The sequence below is a fragment of the Rhinolophus sinicus genome, chromosome 14, assembly GCF_057876585.1.
Source record: "Rhinolophus sinicus isolate RSI-liver-muscle chromosome 14, RSI-T2T, whole genome shotgun sequence".
NCBI lineage: Eukaryota > Metazoa > Chordata > Mammalia > Chiroptera > Rhinolophidae > Rhinolophus > Rhinolophus sinicus.
The window spans coordinates 115611569-115633319 of record NC_142514.1 but is presented as its reverse complement, the minus strand read 5'-3'; the positions used below and the strand labels follow the sequence as shown (position 1 = coordinate 115633319).

Sequence of the window (21751 nt, the reverse complement as noted above, 5' to 3'; positions counted from 1 at the left end):
CCAATCAGAACAGCAAAAAGAACCCAAAAAACTGAGGACAGTTTAAGGTGCCTGTGAGACAACATCAAACATACCAACATTCTCATTATAGAGGTACCAGAAGGAGAAGAGAGAGAGCAAGGAATTGAAGACTTATTTGAATAAATAATGACAGAAAACTCCCCTAACGTGGCAAAGAAAATAGATATACAAGCCCAGGAAACACAGAGAGTCCCAGACAAGACAAACCCAAACAGGCCAACACTAAGACACATCATAATTACAAAGCCAAAGGTAAAGACAAAGAGAGAATCCTAAAAGCAGCAAGAGAAAAGCAGTTAGTTACCTACCAGGGAGCTCCCGTAAGACTATCAGATGATTTCTCAACAGAAACTTTGCAGGCCAGAAGGGATTTACACAAAATATTGAACGTGATGAAAAATGAGGATCTACAACCAAGACTACTCTACCCAGCAAAGTTACCATTTAAAATTGAAGGATACATGAAGACCTTCCCTGACAAGAAAAACCTAAAGGAGTTCATCACAACCAAACCAGTATTACAAGGAATCTTAGAAGGGCTTCTTTAAGATATATGTGTGTGTATATATATATAAATAATAAAATGGCAATAAGTACATACTTATCAATAATTACTTTCAATGGAAGTGGATTTAATGCTCCAATCAAAAGATAGGGTTCCTGAATGGATAAGAAAACCCTTACATATCTGCTTACAAGAGACTCATTTCAGATCAAAAGACACACAAAGACTGAAAGTAAAGGGATGGAAAAAGATATTTCATTAAAATGGAAACAAACAAACAAATCTGGAGTATTAATACTTATACCAGGCAAAATGGACCTTAAAACAAAGACTATAACAAGAGACAAAAAACGACCTAGTAATCCCACTTCTGAGTATTTATCCAAACAAATCTAAAATACTACTTCAAGGGGATGCGTTCATCCATATGCTCATTGCAGCATTATTTACATAAGCCAAGATATGAAGGCAACCTGGGTGTCCCTGGATGGATGAATGGATAAAGAAGAGGTGGTACATATATACAATGGAATATTAGCCATAAAATGATAGAACAAAATCGTGCCATCTGGAATAATATGGCTGGACCTAGAGGGTATTATGCTGAGTGTAGTAAGTCAGACAGCAAAAACCAAATGTCATATGATTTCACTTGAAGTAGACCCTAAAGAACAAAATAAACAAACAAACAAAACAGCAATAAACTCATAGATAGAGAACATTTTGATGGTTGCCAGATGGGAGGGAGGTTGGGGGTAGGTGAAAATGGGAAGGGATTAAGAAGTACAAATTGGTGATTACACAGTAGTCATGGGATGTAGGGTATAGCATAAGGAATGTAGTCAGTAATATTGTAATAACGATCTATGGTGTTGGATGGGTACTAGATCTATTGGGCTGATAGATGGGAGGCAGATTGGGGGCAGGGTAAAAAGGTGAAGGGATAAAGAAATACAAATTGGTAGTTACAAAATAGTCACAGGGATGTAAAATATAGGGAATATAATCAATTAAAAAAGAAAGAAAATCTGAAATGACTTAACTGTCTAAATAAGTTTTGATTACACTTTATTTTAAAAGTAATAGCAGTCATATAAAGGAAGAAATCCAAACACAGCAAGCTAATATACTTGCTTAACATGTTTTAATTATTGTATATGCTATATTTACGCATATACATTTGTATATATACATTTACGCAGCTACTCTTTTTTATTTCTCATTGAAAAACATTTATTTTGCTCTGAAAAGCAAGAGAAAGAGATGGTACTTTAAACATCAACTGACTATGCTAAGTGGAACCATCAGTTATCTGCTTTTTTTTTGTTCTGTTTTTCTTCCTTCCTTCCTTCCTTCCTTCCTTCCTTCCTTCCTTCCTTCCTTCCTTCCTTCCTTCCTTCCTTCTTTCTTTCTTTTTCTGATTTAAGTTTTTATAAAGAGGCAAATAATGAAAGGTATTATTGTAAATTAGTTCCAAAAAATAACTTTGGGGTTATTTACTTGGCCAGTATGAAATCAGTGTCATCTTTTCTATTTTCTGGGTATTTAGGCTATACAATGAGAATTGATTTTCTGAGAGATAGCCCTGAGAACTTGCAGGAGTCTCACTTATCAAAAAAAGTTTCAATTATGTTCCTATATTGTACTTACCAAGGAAGAAATTAAGGGAATATACTTCACAAAAGCCTCCTTAAGAAAAGTTGCAGTAACCTTCAATTACCTAGATGAGCACACCTAGATAATTCAGAGCACCCATTTCTCAGTGGGTTGTGCAGTAGGGATTTATGGGATAAGAACATTTTATTTTTAGCAGTATTTATATATACTCCCAACGACTCCCAACTTTATTACATAATCAAAACAGGTTTTCAATTAAAATTTAGGGGTAAGAGAACTACATATATGATAGTTAAAACACCAACAGTGCTGAGTAAAATAAAAGAATCCAACAGAAAATAAAGAGAAGTGCTAGACATCCCCAGGAGGCTGAGTTTATCTTTTTAGATTCCAGGCTGTTTTGCAAGAGAGTTTTAAGGCCTGGATGGGTGGCTGGACTAGAGAAGCCAAAGGATGTTTGCCAATCCTGACATCCAGTGATCCATGGAATGGTGACAGTTAACTGGCCAGACCTCGAGGCTCTTTGAGTTCCATTGTGTGTTCTCAGTAAATGCTAAATTAGTAATTAGCACATAAATGCAAAATGCCACCAAAAGTAAAGAATTACAGCAAGGTGATAAAACATATCGTATAGAACTTAATTATGTTCAGTACCAAGGAAGGCAATGGAGATTATATATGTATATGTATATGTATATGTATATGTATATGTATATGTATATGTATATGTATATGTATATGTATATGTATATGTATATGTATATGTCAAAAAAACAAAAAACAAAACCTTACTCTACAAACATAATTTCATCACTGTTTAAGAAACCAAAACCCTAGTATTATCACCCTAATTTATTAAGATTTTAAGAACAAATTGTCCAAACTTATAGGGGAGAAAAAAAGAGAAACAGAATCTAAGCCTCACTGGCTTCTTATTGGTTCTGTGGCAGAGTGATTTGCATGTGACAGTCTCAGGAGCAACCACTAAACCATTATTGATCTCTGGTGAACTTATCAGAATGTTAAGAACCACAGAAGAAATGTATTAACTTAATATTTTTGGGTCAAAGGTCCATCTACTTCCAGAGACAGTAAAGAATAGTTCTAAAAAATTCACAATTTTCTATAGGAAAATTACAATGCTAGATTTTTCTCCCCTAAAATGTTATAAAGTCCTCCATGTCATGAAGTACTGTCATTCTAGTAACAGGCTCTAAGTCAGGCCTTCCTCTCCTCAGCCTTTATTTCTCCATCCCGACCCACCCGGACATGGCTGACATTGTCACCTTTCTAAGCCCATCTCTTTCAGGAAGCCTTCCCTGACCAATAACCTTCACTATCTTCTTTATTTGTTCTCCAGACATTATTACTTTTTCCCACACTGTGACAGTTTCTGCGGTATTTTTTTAAGTCCCCAATTCGCTGGTGTTGCTGCTGGTGTCCATTTTTAGACTGTGAACTCTAAGAATACAGCCTACGTTTCACATTACTTGTGTATGTATCCCTAGACCTTAGCACATGCTTCATACATAGTGGGTATTTAGTTAACATTTCCAATATAAATGAATAAGAATATGAAAACATTATGATAATTAGACTAATGAGTGAGATATAGCCTGAGACACATGGGAAATACATGGGAAACAGGAGCCAAAAAAAAAAAAAAAAAAAAAGAAAATTATTTAGGCTGATGCAATATCCTCCTCTAAGTAATGGTGCAGGTATTCTGGCAAAAATTGAAATAAATGGCGTGGGGGAACCTGGCACGAGATGCTATCTTTTGGTTCATGAGTAGATACACAAGGGCAAATCAAACCAGGGAATCAAGAGCTGTTTATAATGCAAAATACTTTGTGAAATGTAAAGAACTGACACCCAAAGATTTCTACTCAATCTCTATTTGCTCTCAAGGACCTCTTTACCCTTTCTCTGTGAGCCTCCACTCTGGAGAGTATGGATTGGGGGTACTGCCCTAGGGTCAGGGGCTAGGCATATACAACGTCCAGTGTGGCATTCCCATGCATTTCACACAGAATTGATGTCAAATTGGTCTCCTCAAAGTTTCTGCTCATTCATCCATCCAAGGTAATGGCCTATTTCTAACCAGTCTCGCACTTTAGAGACCCCCCCCCCCCCCGTGTTATCCACACACACACTCCTTCTTGTACACTCCCCACATCTATGGGTAAATATATCCTGTCCATTCTATTCAAGAAACATTTTTAGTTTTTGCAACTTCAGCTTTAATCTTCCTTATATTTTCAAAATATTCTAGCAACAGCTCTCTCTTTGAGCCACTAAGAAAGCGTCTATTTGTCCCTCCTGCCACCATATGTCCTCCATATGCTTCAAGAAACCTCTTCCTTAAATCAAATAAAATTTTTTAAAAAATCACAAATACCTGTATCAAATATTTTACATTTCCTTTCCTTTCTCTTTACTCTTTTTATTCCCTCCTTTTTTCACAAGTTTTGAGGGGGGGAATCTTGCTTACTGCTAATATTTAAATTCCTTAGATTAATATATGACTTCGTAAATTGGCTCCAATCGTTTTTTTCCCAGCTTCATATCCTGCCATTTAAAATCATATACAAATTTCTTCCATTTCATTGACTGTTTCACTTTTCACAGGAAGTAACAGGCGTTGTCATGAATTCTTTTTTTTTCTTTTTTTTTGTATACGCAATTCTTTTTGTCTGAAGTGACGCTCATCATTTTTCACATGGAAAATGCTTATCCTTCCACATCCTCGTTTCCTCTTTAGAAAAATGTCCTTCGTTCTGTTGGTTCCCTTAGTATACTGAACGTGTCTTTGGAAAAGCACTTATCTCCAGTATTCCGATAAGTGGAAAAGCACTTATCTCCAGATTTACCGATTAACCTTTGATCCCTCCCGAGAATGTGATCTTCAAGGACAGGCACCAAGTCTGACCTACCTCTCACATCAAGCACAGAATATGATTCTTTCCATGTAGGATACAAGCACTCACTGTTTGGGGAATAAAAGTACGAAGACTACAATGCTCAAATGAACAAAATGAATGTTTACATGTTGTTTAGGAAGAGCTGAATTTTTTCCAGATCATGGGTTAAATAGGCTCTGAAGCGCTAACCTGGGAACCTAATGGACTGGAGTAACTTCGTTTCTAGGGCAGTGGACATTCTAAGTTCCAAACAGCACACATACAAATGAACTTTGGAACACAACATGTTACCTCAGGGTTCCACTGGGCTAGACAGCAGGCACTGGGGCTGGCAGGCAGCCCTCAGACTGATAAGTACAGAGCCTCTTGGAAAGGTAAATGAACCTAAATGAAGGCATCCAGTCGTGAGGAGCAGCTGAGCCAGTAACCGAGACCAGCTCTTATCAGCCAGTGAACAACAAATGCCCTCTGCCAACCTGGCCCTCCTGGGCCCATGCCATGCTGGTCACTGTGTATTGTGTGCGGAGGGACCTCTCAGAGGTAACTTTCTCCGTCCAAGTCAGCTCTGACTTGGAGCTCCACAATTTTCGTGCTCTCTGTGCGCTTGAGTCTGGCATCCCAGCTGAAGAGATCGAGATCATCTACATGGAGCGACTCCTCGCTGATGACCACAGTTCCCTGGGCTCCTATGGCCTCAAAGATGGTGATGTAGTTGTTTTACTTCAGAAGGAGAATGTGGGGCCTTGGCCTTCTAGACGGACATTGAGCATGCCTCGAATAGATTTTAATGGGCTAGCCATGCCTGGGACATCCGGCTCCCAGCAGCAACACCAGCAGCAGCGTCCACGGTCAGCCCAGCAGACCCGTGGTTTAGGTTCTGGAGAGAAGATGACATCTGCTCAAAGTATGGACAGTCCCGCCTTGATTCGAAGCATGCTGCTCTCCAATCCCCATGATCTGTCCTTGCTGAAGGAACGCAACCCCGCCTTGGCCGAAGCCCTGCTCAGCGGAAACCTTGAGACATTTTCTCAGGTCCTGAGGGATCAGCAAAGGGAAAGGGCCCTGAGGGAACAAGAGAGGCTTCACCTCTACTCTGCTGACCCATTTGATTTGGAAGCTCAGGCCAAAATAGAAGAAGAAATCCGGAGGCAAAACATTGAGGAAAACATGAATATAGCGATGGAAGAGGCTCCAGAGAGTTTTGGACAAGTGGCCATGCTCTATATCAACTGCAAAGTGAACGGACATCCTATGAAGGCTTTTGTTGACTCAGGTGCCCAGATGACCATTATGAGCCAAGCTTGTGCTGAAAGATGTAATATAACACGGCTGGTAGACCGCAGATGGGCTGGGATTGCTAAAGGAGTGGGCACACAGAGAATTATTGGCCGAGTCCATCTAGCTCAGATTCAAATTGAAGGTGATTTCTTACCATGCTCTTTCTCAATCCTTGAGGAGCAACCCATGGACATGCTTCTAGGGCTAGATATACTCAGGAGACATCAATGTTCCATTGACTTGAAGAAAAACGTGCTGGTGATCGGCACCACTGGCACACAGACTCACTTTCTACCTGAGGGAGAGTTACCCCCATGTGCTAAGCTGGTAAGTGGTACTGGGCTACAAGAGTCTTCAGTCACTGAAGTAGCAGATAATATCAAACATTTGGTCATGGACTCAGGACGAAAAAAACATTGAAATGGGTTATACATAAGTCATCAACTTAAGGGAGTCTCGGGTTCTGGGAAGTTTTAAGACATGAGCTCACTGGCAATGTCATCATTAAAAACATCGGTAACAACGAAACCTGGCTTTGGGACCAAGTTCTCATAGCTGTAACCGTGTAAACCATAATTGCCTATTCTTGCCCCCTCTTCCATTTCCTTTATCCATAGATCACTGAACCTGATCCTGGGGAGGCTCTGGAGGCTCCAACTGATTTCCAGATAATCAATGAAAGGAAAAGTTACCTCTTTTCCTCCCATCAGATTACAGTGTGGCTTGTCCAAACTAGTTGTGATTTTGCAGAATTCGTTGGAATAAACCATCGCAGCAGACCCCTCAAGGCATCTACACAAAACTATTTCAAATCAGAACTAACAATTATTTATATTCAGAGAAATATGTCTATTTTCAAAAAATTTGTTTTCTTTGAGAAAGTTATTAGAAATATTGGGTCAATTATACTCTTGAGTTGATCAATACTTACAAATGTCTGCTCTCGATAGCATAAGGACTGATTTCCTTATATTTTACATTTTCCCCTAGACTCCCCTGGAGCCATGCTCACTGCAATCCACTCCTCAAGGCTGTTTTTGCCATATTTGAGAAAGTAGATTTTTCTCCTAGAATAACTTAAAATAATTTACTCTTCCCTTGCATTCAAAGAAACCCTGGTTGTAAAACAAAGCCAATCAAGTAGATTGTTTATTTTTATTTTTTAATTATGGTGCTTCTTGGAAGCATAGTAGTTTTATGATGGTGAGAGTGGGAGGTAGGGGCAGGAAGTGGTCCAGGTTCCTTAATACTCATTTCAACTAGATCATTTTTTAAAATCTGCTTTGTATATTAAACTGCTACATAAATATTTTTCAAAAATGTTTTTCACTGTTAAAATAACATTTGAAAACTTCTGAATTAGAAGATCTCTAAGGCCTCATTCAGCTCTATGATCCATCTGACAAAGCTGCTCTCCAGTGATAGTGATAAATAGAAGATCCTAGACTTCATTACAACCCATGGTTAAAACATGTGAGAGAAAAGGTTCAACTGTCTGAGGCCATCAAACTCAGGGAAATGTTTCAGGGCAATAATCCATCTAGACTGGTATTAGGAAAAGCGCTAGATTCAAAGTCAAGAAATACATGTTCTGATTCCAGCTCTCTATTACTTAGACAAATCAGTTCACATATACAATTCAGATTTCTCATCTATAAATTGTTTCAGAGGGGAGAGCCATTTTCAAGTATGAAGATTACATTATAATCTATGATATTTTTAAAGTTTTTCTATTTCTCCAAAAAAGATCTAAAGCCACTCAAACCATTCTGAAAGACTAGAGAAAACAAAACAAAACAAAACAATACAAACTTCCCCTATAATCACCATATCCCTTTATATCCCTTTCTCAATCTGTATCTTGGTGAAATTAATCACCATCTTCCTTAAGAGTCACCTTTTCCCCTGCAGCCATCATCAGTTTACCTCCTGGTTTTCTTCTTCTTTATAGGTTTTCCTATGCTCATATTCCCCAACCTTGTCCATTTACATCAAGGCTTACACCTAGAAGAACTGCTGAAAATGACCAATGGAGACTTCTTTCTACTTTTATTTTTAATTAAGTACTCAGGACAAATGTAATTAACAAAATGAAGGAAGAAATTCAGAGTAAGTCAGGTGTAAGCAATTAAATGCTTGTGAATTGATGGGAATTGATCTGACAAATGCATGGATTCCTTCATGGATAAAAACATGAAACTCCTTAGCATCTCCTACAGGACTCAGTATGCTGCTATAACGTACCTCACACAGATTACTACTGTTAAATCTCAGAATAGTCCTTCAAACTACTTGTCTTCAACCACATCATACAGATGGGAAATTCTAGGCTCAGACTTATAATGAAACATTGAAATGTCCACTAGCTTAGTGGGTTGTTTTTTAAACTTTTTTTGACAACAATCTACAGTTTTACATCTGTCTCTCTTACACAAATGCACACACGTGGTCTACTCTGCAACAAACAAACACAAATAAATAATATGAAATGTTTTATACTTTTCTTTGAAAAATTATACTTCATTCATTATTTACAAAATATATTAGATATATCCCACTAATTGTATCCCACCAAGGTATCCTGATCTACAATTTGAAAACACTGACGACCTACCAGGTTGCCCAATTCAAGTCTTTCTGATTTCAAATGCCAAGTTCTTTACATTTGGTAACCTTCTTTACCTGACATATTTTAATTCTAGAGACTGATGCAAAATTGTTACACAAATTTATTTTATGGAAATTACCAATTTCTATAAAATACCAGTGAAAATGACAAGAGTAGCAGTAATCAGAATATACTCAACAACTACTTATTGGACACCCATATAATAAGCATTGAGCCAGATTTTTATAAACATGGGAATGAGTAAATTCCAGTTCCAGACCACAAGGTGCTTACAACCTGGTAGTGGTACAAGACAATCTTGTAATCAACTAAGAACAAAAAGAGCACATGGAATTAGTTGCATGTGCAAATGAAGGAATGGACTTTAATTTGGGGGTTATTTTTAACATAAGAAATACACCAGAAAAATGAAGGAATGAACTTTAATTTGGGGGTAATTTTTAAAATAAGAAATACACCAGAAAAATACTTTCAAAATGTCTAAAATGACCATCGTTAATATTGGAAAAAACAAACAAATATACTCTCTTCTTAAGGTTCAGGTTGCTAATATACAATTTATAAGTATCCACTATTGGAAAGTAACTACGCGGAAAATAATGAACAGATCTTCACTTTCCTTCTTCCCATTAGTAATCACGATAAAGTAAACCACATGATGTAATAGACCTAACCTGTTTAAAATAACAAGCCATTTAAAAAAATCCCTTAAACCCTTGGTTTCACATAATGTCCATTTAAATACCCATCTTACCTCAAAGAAAGTCGCTATTGTTGATAAGTATATATTTGAAAACAACAGTAATGCATTCTGTTGCAGTTAAACAAGAAGATTGATGTTGTCTAAGGTTAATAGAGCCTATAATCTTAACTTCTTTCTTAAAATACCAGGTCATAAAATGTATCTCATTTCTAGGGGATACTCCATTCCCCTAAAAAGAAAAAAGAAATAGATGTCTGAATATATGAATTCATCTTCACTGCAGGTACTAAGTGCTGCCTTTTTAAGAGAACACTGCACTTCTTTACGAGGGCCATTTGCTGACATCCAACATTCCTTAGAGAAACACTTGAGTAAATAATTGGATAGTGATCTGGGATTCACACCAGGAAACTGTTGATAAAGATATTAATCAATGGGAACATTCTTTGAGGTTAACAGCAGCCTAGAAAACCAAAGAGGAACAAAGGTAAAGAAAAGTAGAGGAGGAAGCGCTAAAAGAAAAAGAAACCAACAGTGTTTCCCCGAAAATAAGACCTAGCCAGACAATCAGCTCTAATGCGTCTTTTTGATTAAAAATTAATATAACACCCGGTCTTATTTACTATAAGACCGAATATAATATAATATCTGGTCTTATTTTACTATGAGACTGGGTCTTATATTAATTTTTGCTCCAAAAGATGCATTAGAGCTGATTGTCCAGCTAGATCTTATTTTCGAGGAAACATGGTAGCAGCCTGGGCTGCTTTTAACTAATTCGCTCTTTGTTTAAAGCTGTTTTATAAAGTGGGAGGGGACTGGGCTGAGCTTAAGCATTAGCTACTATTCCACAATTCTTCATTGGGAAGTTATCTAAAAACAAAATCATTTTCACATTAGAACCTAAGTCAAACTTGCTTTTGAATCCCAGTTTGTTTGCAGGTCCACATTCATCTGTTAGAATCTCAGAATTTCTAAAGGTCTGTTATCAGAAAATTGGGGTTCACTGTCCTGCTGTGCCTCCCCTGCTTTTCTCACAGGATCCATTTAACAGGCTGTTGAGATAGGCATACCTGGGGGTGGCTTTGTTTCTTATTACTATACTTTATGTAATCTAATTATTGTTTTCTCTTTTTTCTTTTTTTGAGAAAGATTTTTATGAATGAAGATTTTCTAATCAGTAAAGCTTCTTTTTAAGAACTTCGTTAGAAAGATCATAGCTAATTTCCTCCTCTGTTCAAGTTCATAGAAGGCAACGTGGGCCTGCTCCAGATGAGGGAGAAATATATATTTTCTTTCTGTTAACTGATCTATTTATTGATGCTGTTTCCAAATAAAATAGATGATTGCCAACAGAAGCATAGTCCAGGTAAAATAATCACTTAAATCAATCAAACTCTTACCCTGCAAAATCAATCACCATTCTAAAATCTTACCCTACCTGCACTTCACTACAATGGCCCCTTGAGATGAAGAAGGAAATTAATTTAAAATTACAGTAATTCACATATTCTCCCTTCCAAACTCATGTCATGTCTAGGAATTCAATTAGTCTATTAGTCAGAGTATCAGCGTTTTGCATTCATCGATGTCAATAAAAATTCAATGTACCTTTTCAAGAGTCTTGTCCTGGTCCTGTGGCATGCAGAGGGACAAAGAAATGTTATAGTTTTTGCCTTTAAAAAACTTAAGTCAGGTTAGAGGAACTAGAAAAAAATACAATGTAAACAATTCAGGAATGATATTTAACTCAGTGCTGAATCATGAAATACTATAGAATATGAGTTCAGGGAAATGAACTTCCCATGTAAAAATGCTAACTACAACACAGCAGAATATACTGGACAAAATTTTATTGAGCACCTACAGTAAGTAAGTCAGGCACTGTTTTAGGTGTTGGATTTCCTCAATGCAGCAACAATTCACTAGTGCTCAACTGGTATTTTGAGCTGCAGCCAGGCATATAGAAGAATCTGTCACCTTCTCACAGATATGTCATTCAAGGTGCCTTTGAGACTAACTAGAGTTAGCATATGACATATTTTCAGGCTAAACTTCAAGGTGAAGTTTGTGGTCTGTTTCTGCCTTGACCCACAGTGGCACTACGCTCAAGTTGTTTCCTATTATGGGCTGAATCTTGGAGCATGATTCAGCGATTGCAAACAAATATTTCCCTCACAAAGGTAATGGAAAGGGTTTGGGGACGACCCGGTACACTGTGGATGAACAACAAGTAATAGAGGCAGAAGAAATTAACTACTAGAGATGAATCAATTTGATGGGACATTAATCACATACTTAAATTCCAGTGAATAAAAGAACAGGAGTTCTCATGGAAAATGAGATAGCAACTAGATAGCATAAATTATATAAATGTTTGGGCATTTGGAAAACATGGAATGGGGCCCAAAATAATTAACAAAAATCTAACAGTGCTAGGGTTTCCTGGAATGATCATAATATTGTTCATAATTATACCTTTAGTCCTTTTTATTTTTTGCGAGGTGAACTGTACCTACTTAATAAATAAGATTATATGAATGAATAAATTGACAGAGTTCCACATTTTTAATAAATTGACATAGAAAAATTATAGCTTTTGATTTAACTTAGTTTTTATATAAACATATGTAAGGTAAAACTGACTAAATTATATTTAGATAGTAAGATTATCTTTGCATAATTAGAATAAATATGTGCTGGGTTAACAACATGACTGCTATTTACATGTATAGATTTAACTGTAAGTGATCCAAGAAATAAACCCTGAAGGTGTTTTTAATCAGATAAAGTTGCCAGCTGTTCCACACTTAGGGTAATTTAATTAGTATTTGCAGTGGCCAATCATCCAGTTTGCCTGGGATTGTCCTGGTTGTAAAACTGATAGCCCAGTGTCCTGGCAATTCCATCAGTCCAAGGCAAATTAGAACAGTTGGTTACCTTATAATGTTAGAAGTAGATTTTTAATTTAAAGCACATGGGCATGGTTTGGGCACCTCCAAACAAGCTGCAAATGTAATAGGCCTGAATGATCAATGATCCATGTTATCAGTGTATGTAATGCAGGGTCTCAGCTCCTGCTCCCCACACAAGAATGCAGGATATGGTGAAGCCAAAAAGGAAACGGAGCCATAGATAGGGGGTTCATACCACTATTTTCTTGATGGCGGCTGGTCGAGACACAAAAGCAAACATCCGCCAGTACCCCAACGAGGGGTCTTCCTGCACCCCAGTCTCACTGGTGGCCAGGCAAGACACCGGAAGTAGGAGCCACATGATCTGCCATCCGTGCTTTGCTAACCCCACTTGCTAGCCACAATCCACAGTCTGCTTCTCTGCCAACCAACAACAGCCCCACTTGCTAGCATAGCCATAGCAGTTATATCAGTGTGCAATGGCTGACTGGTTACAGCTGATGGCCAACTAGTTACAGCTGATGGCCATCTACTACCCAAGCCAGCACCTTTCCACATGATGCCGAAAGCCTGAAAACTGCTCTCCTGGCTCTCTCCCCACAGTATATGTCCAAATGTAGCAAGTAGAATGTCCTATCTATTTCATATAAGAGAAATAGCATGTGTCATGCAGGGTGGCATGCAGGGTCTCAGCTCCTGCTCCCCACACAAGAATGCAGGATATGGTGAGGCCAAAAAGGAACACCCACGGAGCCATAGGTAGGGGAGTCATACCATTATAGTCTCGTTGGCAGCTGGGTTGGAGACACAGGAAACAGGATCCACACTACCTGCAACCTGCTGTCCGCTTCTCTGTCAACCAACCAACCCCATGTGCTAGCTGCAATCCACACTTGCTAGCTCAGCCACCATCTTCTTACTAGCCCCCATTTTCTGCTAGCGTAGCCATGGCAGTTATATTAGTGGCCAATGGCTCACTGGTTATGGCTGATGGCCAACTAGCCACAGCTGATGGCCATCCAATTACAGTTGATGGCCATTTGCTACCCGAGTGAGCACCTTTCCACGTGAGGGTGAGAGCCTGGAAACTGCACTCCTGGTTCTGTCCCCACAGCGTCATTTAAACTCATTCATCAAATATTTTGGGACTGGAAAGTTAATCATTTAAACAATTATAAGAAAATCACTTTTAAAAAGAAATGCTAAAATAATGTAATGAAAGAATCCTATAATTTTTTTAAAGACAATCCACAATATAACTGAAATTGATGAAAGTGCTTTAATTTTCAGGACTCGTTGGAAGTGGTATACTCGTATATCTATGCAATTTTAAAAAATGCACTAGAAATTGACATTAGAAAATGGGGTCATATGAACTTGGAATAGCCTGAAAAAGCACTGATAAAACGAAACTATTCCTTTTTTTTTTTTTTTTTTTTAAAGTAAGGACAGTAATAGACTATCACTTAGAGTAAGGATAGTGATAGATTGAATTTAAGTCTCCAAGTAAATCCCAGGTTTTCTGAGAATATTTGAACAGAGGAGCAGAAACTTCAGAAAGAGCACAAATAAGTAATGATATTACCTTTTATTTTAAATTGTCCTGGAGCTATTGAAAGGTCAAGATGCAATGAAACGAATGTAAGGTAGAATTGCATGATGGGAAGAGGTAAAAAACAAGCAGGTTTTTGATAAAGAGTTTTGCTTATAGACTGCAGATGGTACGTAGAAGAAGCAGCTTTGCAAGCATATGACTGAGGAGTTAAAGAAACATGGAGGGCCCATGATTCTTCAGTAGAAAGCTGTAGAGTCAGGTGGCTGAGAGGTATGGAGAGGGAGATATAACCAGATTATGATGTTGCCATGGAAGCAGAGGTCTGAGAAGGTTCTAAGGAAAAAATAGGCCAGCCACTAATGTCCAGCGTCCCAAATATTTCGAAGAAAAGGGAAATGGTAAAGGGAGACCTTTGCATTTACCAATGGAACGAGAATAAAACCTGATAATGTAACAGAGTGAAATGTTGCTTTCTGACTCTACCCTAATTCCAGCCTGCATTTCTCCCATGGCCTTCAGGCTAATAGCTCCTACTACAGTAATGCTAATTAACTAGAGGAATTCCGCTCAAGGCCTGAGTATTTTGCAAAAACAGCCCCTTGTCAGAAGGTCTTCTAAAGAGATAGGAAAATATGTACAAAAATAATAACTGTTTATCAAAGATTTACAGGAGCCTCAAGACTAATTCAGATCAGTAGGGGTTGACAAAGACATTTAGAGATTGTGCCTCTTTCTTGGTTCCCTGTCTGAGCCTAGCTGCCTAGGGTCCTCACCCACCTGCTGCCCAGCCCCTCCTCCCTTCCCTTGGCATAAAAGACACCTGAATGTGGGGAAATCTTAAAATGGATTTGCAGAAACGTGAAGTCCCCATCTTCTCAAACTAGTGCTCAATCAATAAAGCTTTCCTTATTCCAAACTGATGTTTTGGACTTTGAAGGGTTGGGCACTCAACCCTTAACTGGTAACAAGGGTGGCTTTCAAAGACTTGAGGGATGGAAGTACAGAGTAGTTGGTGACATCAAGGGAACACCAGAAACATATGCAAGACAGTATTTGTTATCAGTTGAGCCAGTTAATCAAGTTACTGTTTAATAACTTCACTTTTAGCCTATCTCATGAAGAATTTAGAGTTAAATGATATTAAGAAAACTTTTACGTAAATATATTGGAGCCAGTGCTATATATAAGCTTCATTCTATCAGAAATAATTGCATAATGTTAAAGCAACAGATGGGCAGTTAGAGTAAAACAGAAACAAAGACATTTTGTGTTCAAACACTGCCAACTGCCATCATTTGTTCTCCAAAGCAGGAATTGACAGAAAACAATCTTATTGATACCCCATAAGCTATAAGAGTTTATGTCCCCATTATGGCAAGTCTCTAATGGCGAAGCTTCATTATATAATGACTCAAGTCTAGTCTGAAAGTGTCTTCATTCACTCAAGAAACTAAAATTGTGCATGCTGTTTTTCTCTAAGTGTTCATTAACTAAGAAATTGATTTAAGTTTTATGAAAAATTAAAAAACCTGCCATACTATCCAAGTATTCTCAGTGATTTGGATTAAATCTTTTTATTTTTATTTTTATTTTTTTACTTTAAATGACTTAGCAAAAAATCCCAAGAACAATGAGAATATACTTTTAAATTCTCCTTTTGAAAAAACATTTCAAATGTATTTATGGAAGTAGCTAACAGCTAGAAAGGCAGATGTAGAAGTTCCAAATTTCCATTTACACTATAATTTTCCATAGTTTTATGAAGGTCTGAGAACTTGGCAGCCAATAAATAGGTGAACTTTAAGTCCTAGAGAAAGTTCAGAGGATGGGTTAGTGATTCAGCATCCTTTAGTTGAGATGCTATGAAGAATTGGTGAAGGAGATTGGTCAGATTAAATGCATTATGTTCATGTATAGTTGGCCAAAATGATCCTGGTACGTTGCTAAAGTAAATCTGCCATATTTTTGACAGAGATTAATAAATTTATTTCAGTCTACCACGATACAAATTAATAATCTAAACATTTTTTAGAGGACTACAGAGATTCCTGGACTTCATAGTAATAGCTCATCAATAAAAACCTGTATTTCTTTTATAGGAACATTTTCTTTATCATAGTTGGCTATATTTTAATAACCTGATACTCTAAAAAAACACAGACATTCAAAAGTTCTATTCTGAGCACAACTTGATTCATCTTGAGGGTGACATACTAACCCAGAAGAATCTGGCCATCAAAGTAGAAATAAAAATACAACTCTAAATAGAAAATATTACGGGGCAAATTTCTCAAGAACACTTAAAAATTATAGGAGCAAATTAGTAAAGCTAAATGTTAGAACCCCAATTCTAATTGACGTTCTTTTATTTTTCTGCTATTGTTTTCCTAGAATGAACAAAGCTAGTTCTTTTAACTCATCACTATTCTGTCTCCTAGTTCATCCTTGTTCTCTCCGTGGTGTTCATGTAAGTGGAAAGGTCTTAAACACAAACCAACCTAATTGTAAGGCAGCCAAAACCCTAATGATAGGTAGGAGGATGTGAGTGTCTTATTTTACAGTATTCTAAGTCACTTTTAGCTCCTGAAACACTAACCTTTGTATTGATACAGGCCATTCTTAGAGCTACTTTGTTTTTAGGCAGTAGAAAAATAATTTGAGAGTATGTTGATACATAAGTCCAATTAGCGGCAAATCACTCATTTGTTCATTCAATAGCAAGATATGAAGAGCCAACAACACGCCAGGCACTGCTATTGTTTTCAGGAGTTAGAAAAATAGTGGTACATAAGAATGACAAAGCAGTTGTCCTCTTGAAGTTTCTTTTCTTTTTTTCTTCCTTTTTTTTTTTTTTTTTAAGTTTATTGGGGTGACAATTGTTAGTAAAATTACATAGATTTCAGGTGTACAACTCTGTATTACATCATCTATAAATCCCATTGTGTGTTCACCACCCAGAGTCAGTTCTCCTTCCATCACCATATATTTGATCCCCCTTACCCTCATCGAAGTTTATTTTCTAATGGAAGTTTCAAACAATGATAAAAAATAATAATGATACTATCTATCATTCACATAGCACTTACTAGATGAGTCATCTATTCTAAGTATGTTATACATTTTAACTCATTTTATGTTAATAATCATCTGTCAGAATTAAACAAGATCCCATTTTAAAGGTTAAGACACTGGGGAACGAGAGGTTAAGTAAATATAAATAGTCCATGTTCACAGAACTAGTAAGTGGTTGCATCCAGAAATTTGGGATCCAGAGTTTATGTGTTTAATCATTCTACCATATTACCTTTCAATAACAGCAATAAACACCTACCGAGGTGGGACAACTAAGTTTACAAACTTGCTGCAATGATGTTGCTAACCTTTTTTTATATCAGAGGGATCATTCACTATGAATTTGTACCTACTGGACAAACAGTTTACCAAGTTTACTATTTGGAAGTGCTGAAAAGGATGCGTGAAAAAGTTAGACGAAGATGACCTGAACTTTTCGCCAACAATTCATGGCTCTTGCATCACCACAATGCGTCAGCTCACACAGCACTGCCTGTGAGGGCGTTTTTAGCCAGTAAACACATAACTGTATTGGCACACCCTCCCTTCTCACCTGATCTGGCCCCCAATGACTTCTTTCTTTACCCAAAGATAAAAGAAATATTGAAAGGAAGACATTTTGATGACATTCAGGACCTCAATGGTAATACAAGACAGCTCTGATGGGCATTCCAGAAAAAGAGTTCCAAAATTGCTTTGAAGGGTGGACTAGGCACTGGCGTCAGTGCATAGCTTCCCAAGGGGAGTACTTCAAAGGTTACCATAGTGATATTCATCAATAAGCTATGTAGCAGTTTTTCTAGAATGAGTTCATGAACTTCATTGTCATACCTTGCAGATCATGTCAAGCAGAGATACATATTATAAATAAAGAGTAAAGCACCTTAAGGGAAAAGAAAGTGATGGAGGAGTAAAGGATACTACTTTAAATACTGAGAAGGTCTCTCTGAGGAGGTGATATTTGAGGAAAAGCTACATGCTGAGAAAGGGGAACTCTTGAGAAAAATTTGGGCAGAGAGCATTGCAGAAGGAACAGCCAGTGCAGAGACCCTGAGGCAGAAGTAAAGGAGGAGTGTCAAGGAAGAGTAAGGTCAGTGGTCAGCTTGGAGTGGAGGCGTAATCTAGGCTGGGTTAGGTTCTGCAAGGCCTTGTAGTTCTAAACAAAGGGTTCACATTCATTCCAAGTGTTATGAGAAGCCCTTTAAGGGGCTTAAAGGACCATTTGCTTTGTTTTTAAAAGCTTTCTCTGGTTACTTTGTTAAAATAGAAGGGCTGAGGACTGGGCCCTTGAGAAGTGCAAGCCTATTTACGGGCTGAGCAGAGGAGGGCTCAGCAAAGGAGCCTCGGAAAGAGTAACCAATGAGATAGGAGGGAAGCAAAACAAAAACATGTCAAAGAAGCCAAATGAAGAAAATGTTCCCTGAAGTACGGTGTGGTCAGTACTACCAGGAAGTTTGGAAGAGCGCTGAGGAGTCATGCATGGCTGGATTTGCAAAGCAGAGGCTGTTGGTGGGTGTGGTGGGGGAGCAGGGGCTTAGTCTGAGGAGGTGGAGGAGTTGATTAGCATGAAGGAGGTGGAGCAAGCAAGCACTAACACCTCTCCAGAAAAGGATTCTTTCAGGGAAGCAGAGAAACAACATGGTAGATGCATGAGGGGGCCATGAGAGCACTTCTTTTACTATGAAGGCAGGGAGTTCATTATGTTTGTATGTTAATGAGAATGATGCAGGAGGAGCAATAGACTGAAGAAACAAGAGATAAGCACAGTCCTTGCGCAGGAGGGAGAGTAGCCAGGAGCAGGAAGAGTTCTCTGCTTATCACAGGAAAGCAGGCAGAGTACATGGGTGTACATGTGGGTAGGCAGGCAGATTTGATAGTGTGAAGATGAGCTAGTTTTCTTCTATCTTCTATTTTCACAGTGAAATAGGAAGCAAAGGCACCAGCTAAGAGAGAGTGTTGAAGGACTGAGGCGTACAAAGGTATGAAATAATCATTTGAGAACATAAGAGAGTAAACTGAGTAGGAAAAAGAAATTGAATTTCAGACCAATACTGAGGATCCACTTAAGAGTCTAGTTTGAACATTTTAAATGAAAGTAGCTATGCTAGAAAGTGGACAAGGAAAGTGGATATTTTGGTTCTGGCACCAATGCACCACTTTTGCCATCTACAGGATATGTGCCTTCAGGCAAGACACCAAACCTCATCAAGTGAGAAGGTTGTGGCACCACATGGAGGCACTGAGAAATGTGTGGGGCACTTGGGGTTGTCCTGGAGATGACTGGCATTTAGAACTCCAGGTCCAGGGGTGCTCCGTGCCCTTCAGTATATGGAATAATCCTGTAAGACAAGGAACTGTCCCTCCCAAATCTCCAGCAGTGCTCACCCAGCCCTGGTGACACTAGAAGGAAAATCACAGCGAGCACCCTCCCAACTCTAAGACTCTAATTGGACCTTTAGGTATTGATGTCAGGGAAAGCTGGCTAACACTATGGGATAAACCATATGAGTACATCCATTTAATTCATAACTATCAGTCTTCACCCTCATCCCAAAAATCATGTTTTTGAGACTGAAAATAGGCTGCTAGCCAGGCAAAATGAACAGACGTTGACTTTGTCCTTGTTATTTTCTCAGGCCTTAGAGACCTAATGAGCAGTGAAACAGTCCACAGATTAAAGCCAGGAAAAGGAAGAGCCAGCACAGGATGATCCAGAAATGAAAAATCAGCCCTCCATTATTTTGGAAACTGTAGTCATTAACTATCATAATAATTAAAAAGAAGTGCTGCCAGCCACAGCGCCCGATAGTAGCAAAGAAAATTTGGTACTCAGATATTTCACTACCATAAAATGACAAAAATTAATTTTAATTGTATTGACCATAAGGCCCCCAACATGAACCGAGAATTAGTTGACAAGGACAGGGCAATTACTAAAGGCAATATATCAAATTCTACTCAAATGATCAGTGGGGTGCTGCAGGCATTGCCATTAGCGACCTTTCTAGTTGACACCTTCATTAATGGTGTGTAAGAGGAAAACCAGCATGTGAATGGATTTTCAAAAATGATTCTACTGTGGGAGTGATTACAAGTGCAAACTTCCAACATCACAGTAATAACTTAAGTATAAATGAATACAGAGCTTCCTGGGAGGATTTAAAATTCAAGGCAGGCAATTACACAGTGAGGTAATAACACAGACAGACGGGAAAAAGCGTAGGTGAAAATCTTGAACAGTAGAATGGTGATTCCTAAAAAAACCCAAGATCCGTAATTACACAGTCCTCAAATAGTTTCATTATGGAAATTTATTGAATAAAAATGCCTGACAGATATAATACACTACTGTTTCGTCTACAGAATGTAATCACATATAGTAAAAACATACAAATTGCTAGTGTGCTTTTTCTACGACTTTTCAAAAAAAATTAAACAATTTTGTGTACTTTTTATTGGTATACTTTTTATTGAGCTAAGACTCACATGACATAAAAGTAATCATTTTTAAATGTACAATTCAGTGGCAATTAATACAGTCAAAATGTGGTGCAACCACCAAATCTATCTAGTTTCAAAACATTGCCATCACTGTAAAAGTAAACTCTGTACACGTTAAGCTTTGCTCTGCCTTCCCTTCCTGCTAGCTTCTGACAACCACCAATCCGTGTTTTGTCTCCATGGATGTATGTGTCCTGGATATTTCACTTAAATGGAATCGTACAATACGTGACCTTTTGGGTTTGGCTTCATTCACTTTGCATAATGTTTTTGAGGCTCATCCACCTTGAAGGCTGTATCAGAACCTCCTTCCTTTTTATTTCTAAATAAAAAGCAAAAGGCTGAAGCCTATGTGCTTTTGAATTACAATGTTAATTTCAAAGCAAGGCATGTACCTTCTGTGACAACAATAAGAAGAGTGGCAACAATAAGAAGAACACAATAGAAATTCAGCAAAACCTAGCCTATCCTGATTAATACAACTCTTAAGAAGAGTAAAACATTTTATTAATTTTACTACCAGGAATTGTTCATGAAACTGAAAAAGCTACTGTTACAAAGCCCTTTCTTTACTTGTTACGTGACATTTAGATCTTTACTAATGAGACGTAACAAACATTCATTAATTATTAATGAGCTGGCTTTAGAATTCCCTAGCTAGGATGTAGAAGGTCTTCACATTAAATGTCTGCTAAGTGAATTGCTGTAGGAAGAGACTATTTTGGTTTTTTTGTTTTGTTTTGTTTTTTAGTGTGTATTTGTCCTTTTCTGTCCAACTAGAGATAAGGCGATATGGTTGACATGAGCAAAGGGAGTTGTTAATTTTTCTAGTATCAATTACATTGATTTTCAAAGTTACCATGAACTTGCTTCTAAACTAGCAGTCCCTCCACACTGGTGGAACAGGTTGCTTTTGTATGAAATGTCCTGAGTAAGCTGTAGAAATAGTCAAAGATCTTCCTTCTTCCTTTTTAAATCTACTTCCCCATCCTGTGGGATCTTTATTCTAACTATATATAGCAAGAATTTCT

The 21751-nt window shown here is 37.8% G+C and overlaps 2 protein-coding genes across 3 annotated transcripts in view; one reads left to right on the top strand and one right to left on the bottom strand.

Annotated features, from left to right (window-relative positions):
* PDGFD (platelet derived growth factor D) overlaps positions 1–21751 on the bottom strand; it is a 257795-nt gene that overhangs the window by 127390 nt on the left and 108654 nt on the right. The gene's annotated exons all lie outside the window — the stretch shown is intronic.
* DDI1 (DDI proteasomal shuttling factor 1) lies at positions 5566–6879 on the top strand. The gene has a single exon (XM_019716791.3). The coding sequence runs from the start codon at positions 5566–5568 to the stop codon at positions 6763–6765; it is 1200 nt and encodes a 399-aa protein (XP_019572350.3). The 3' UTR covers positions 6766–6879.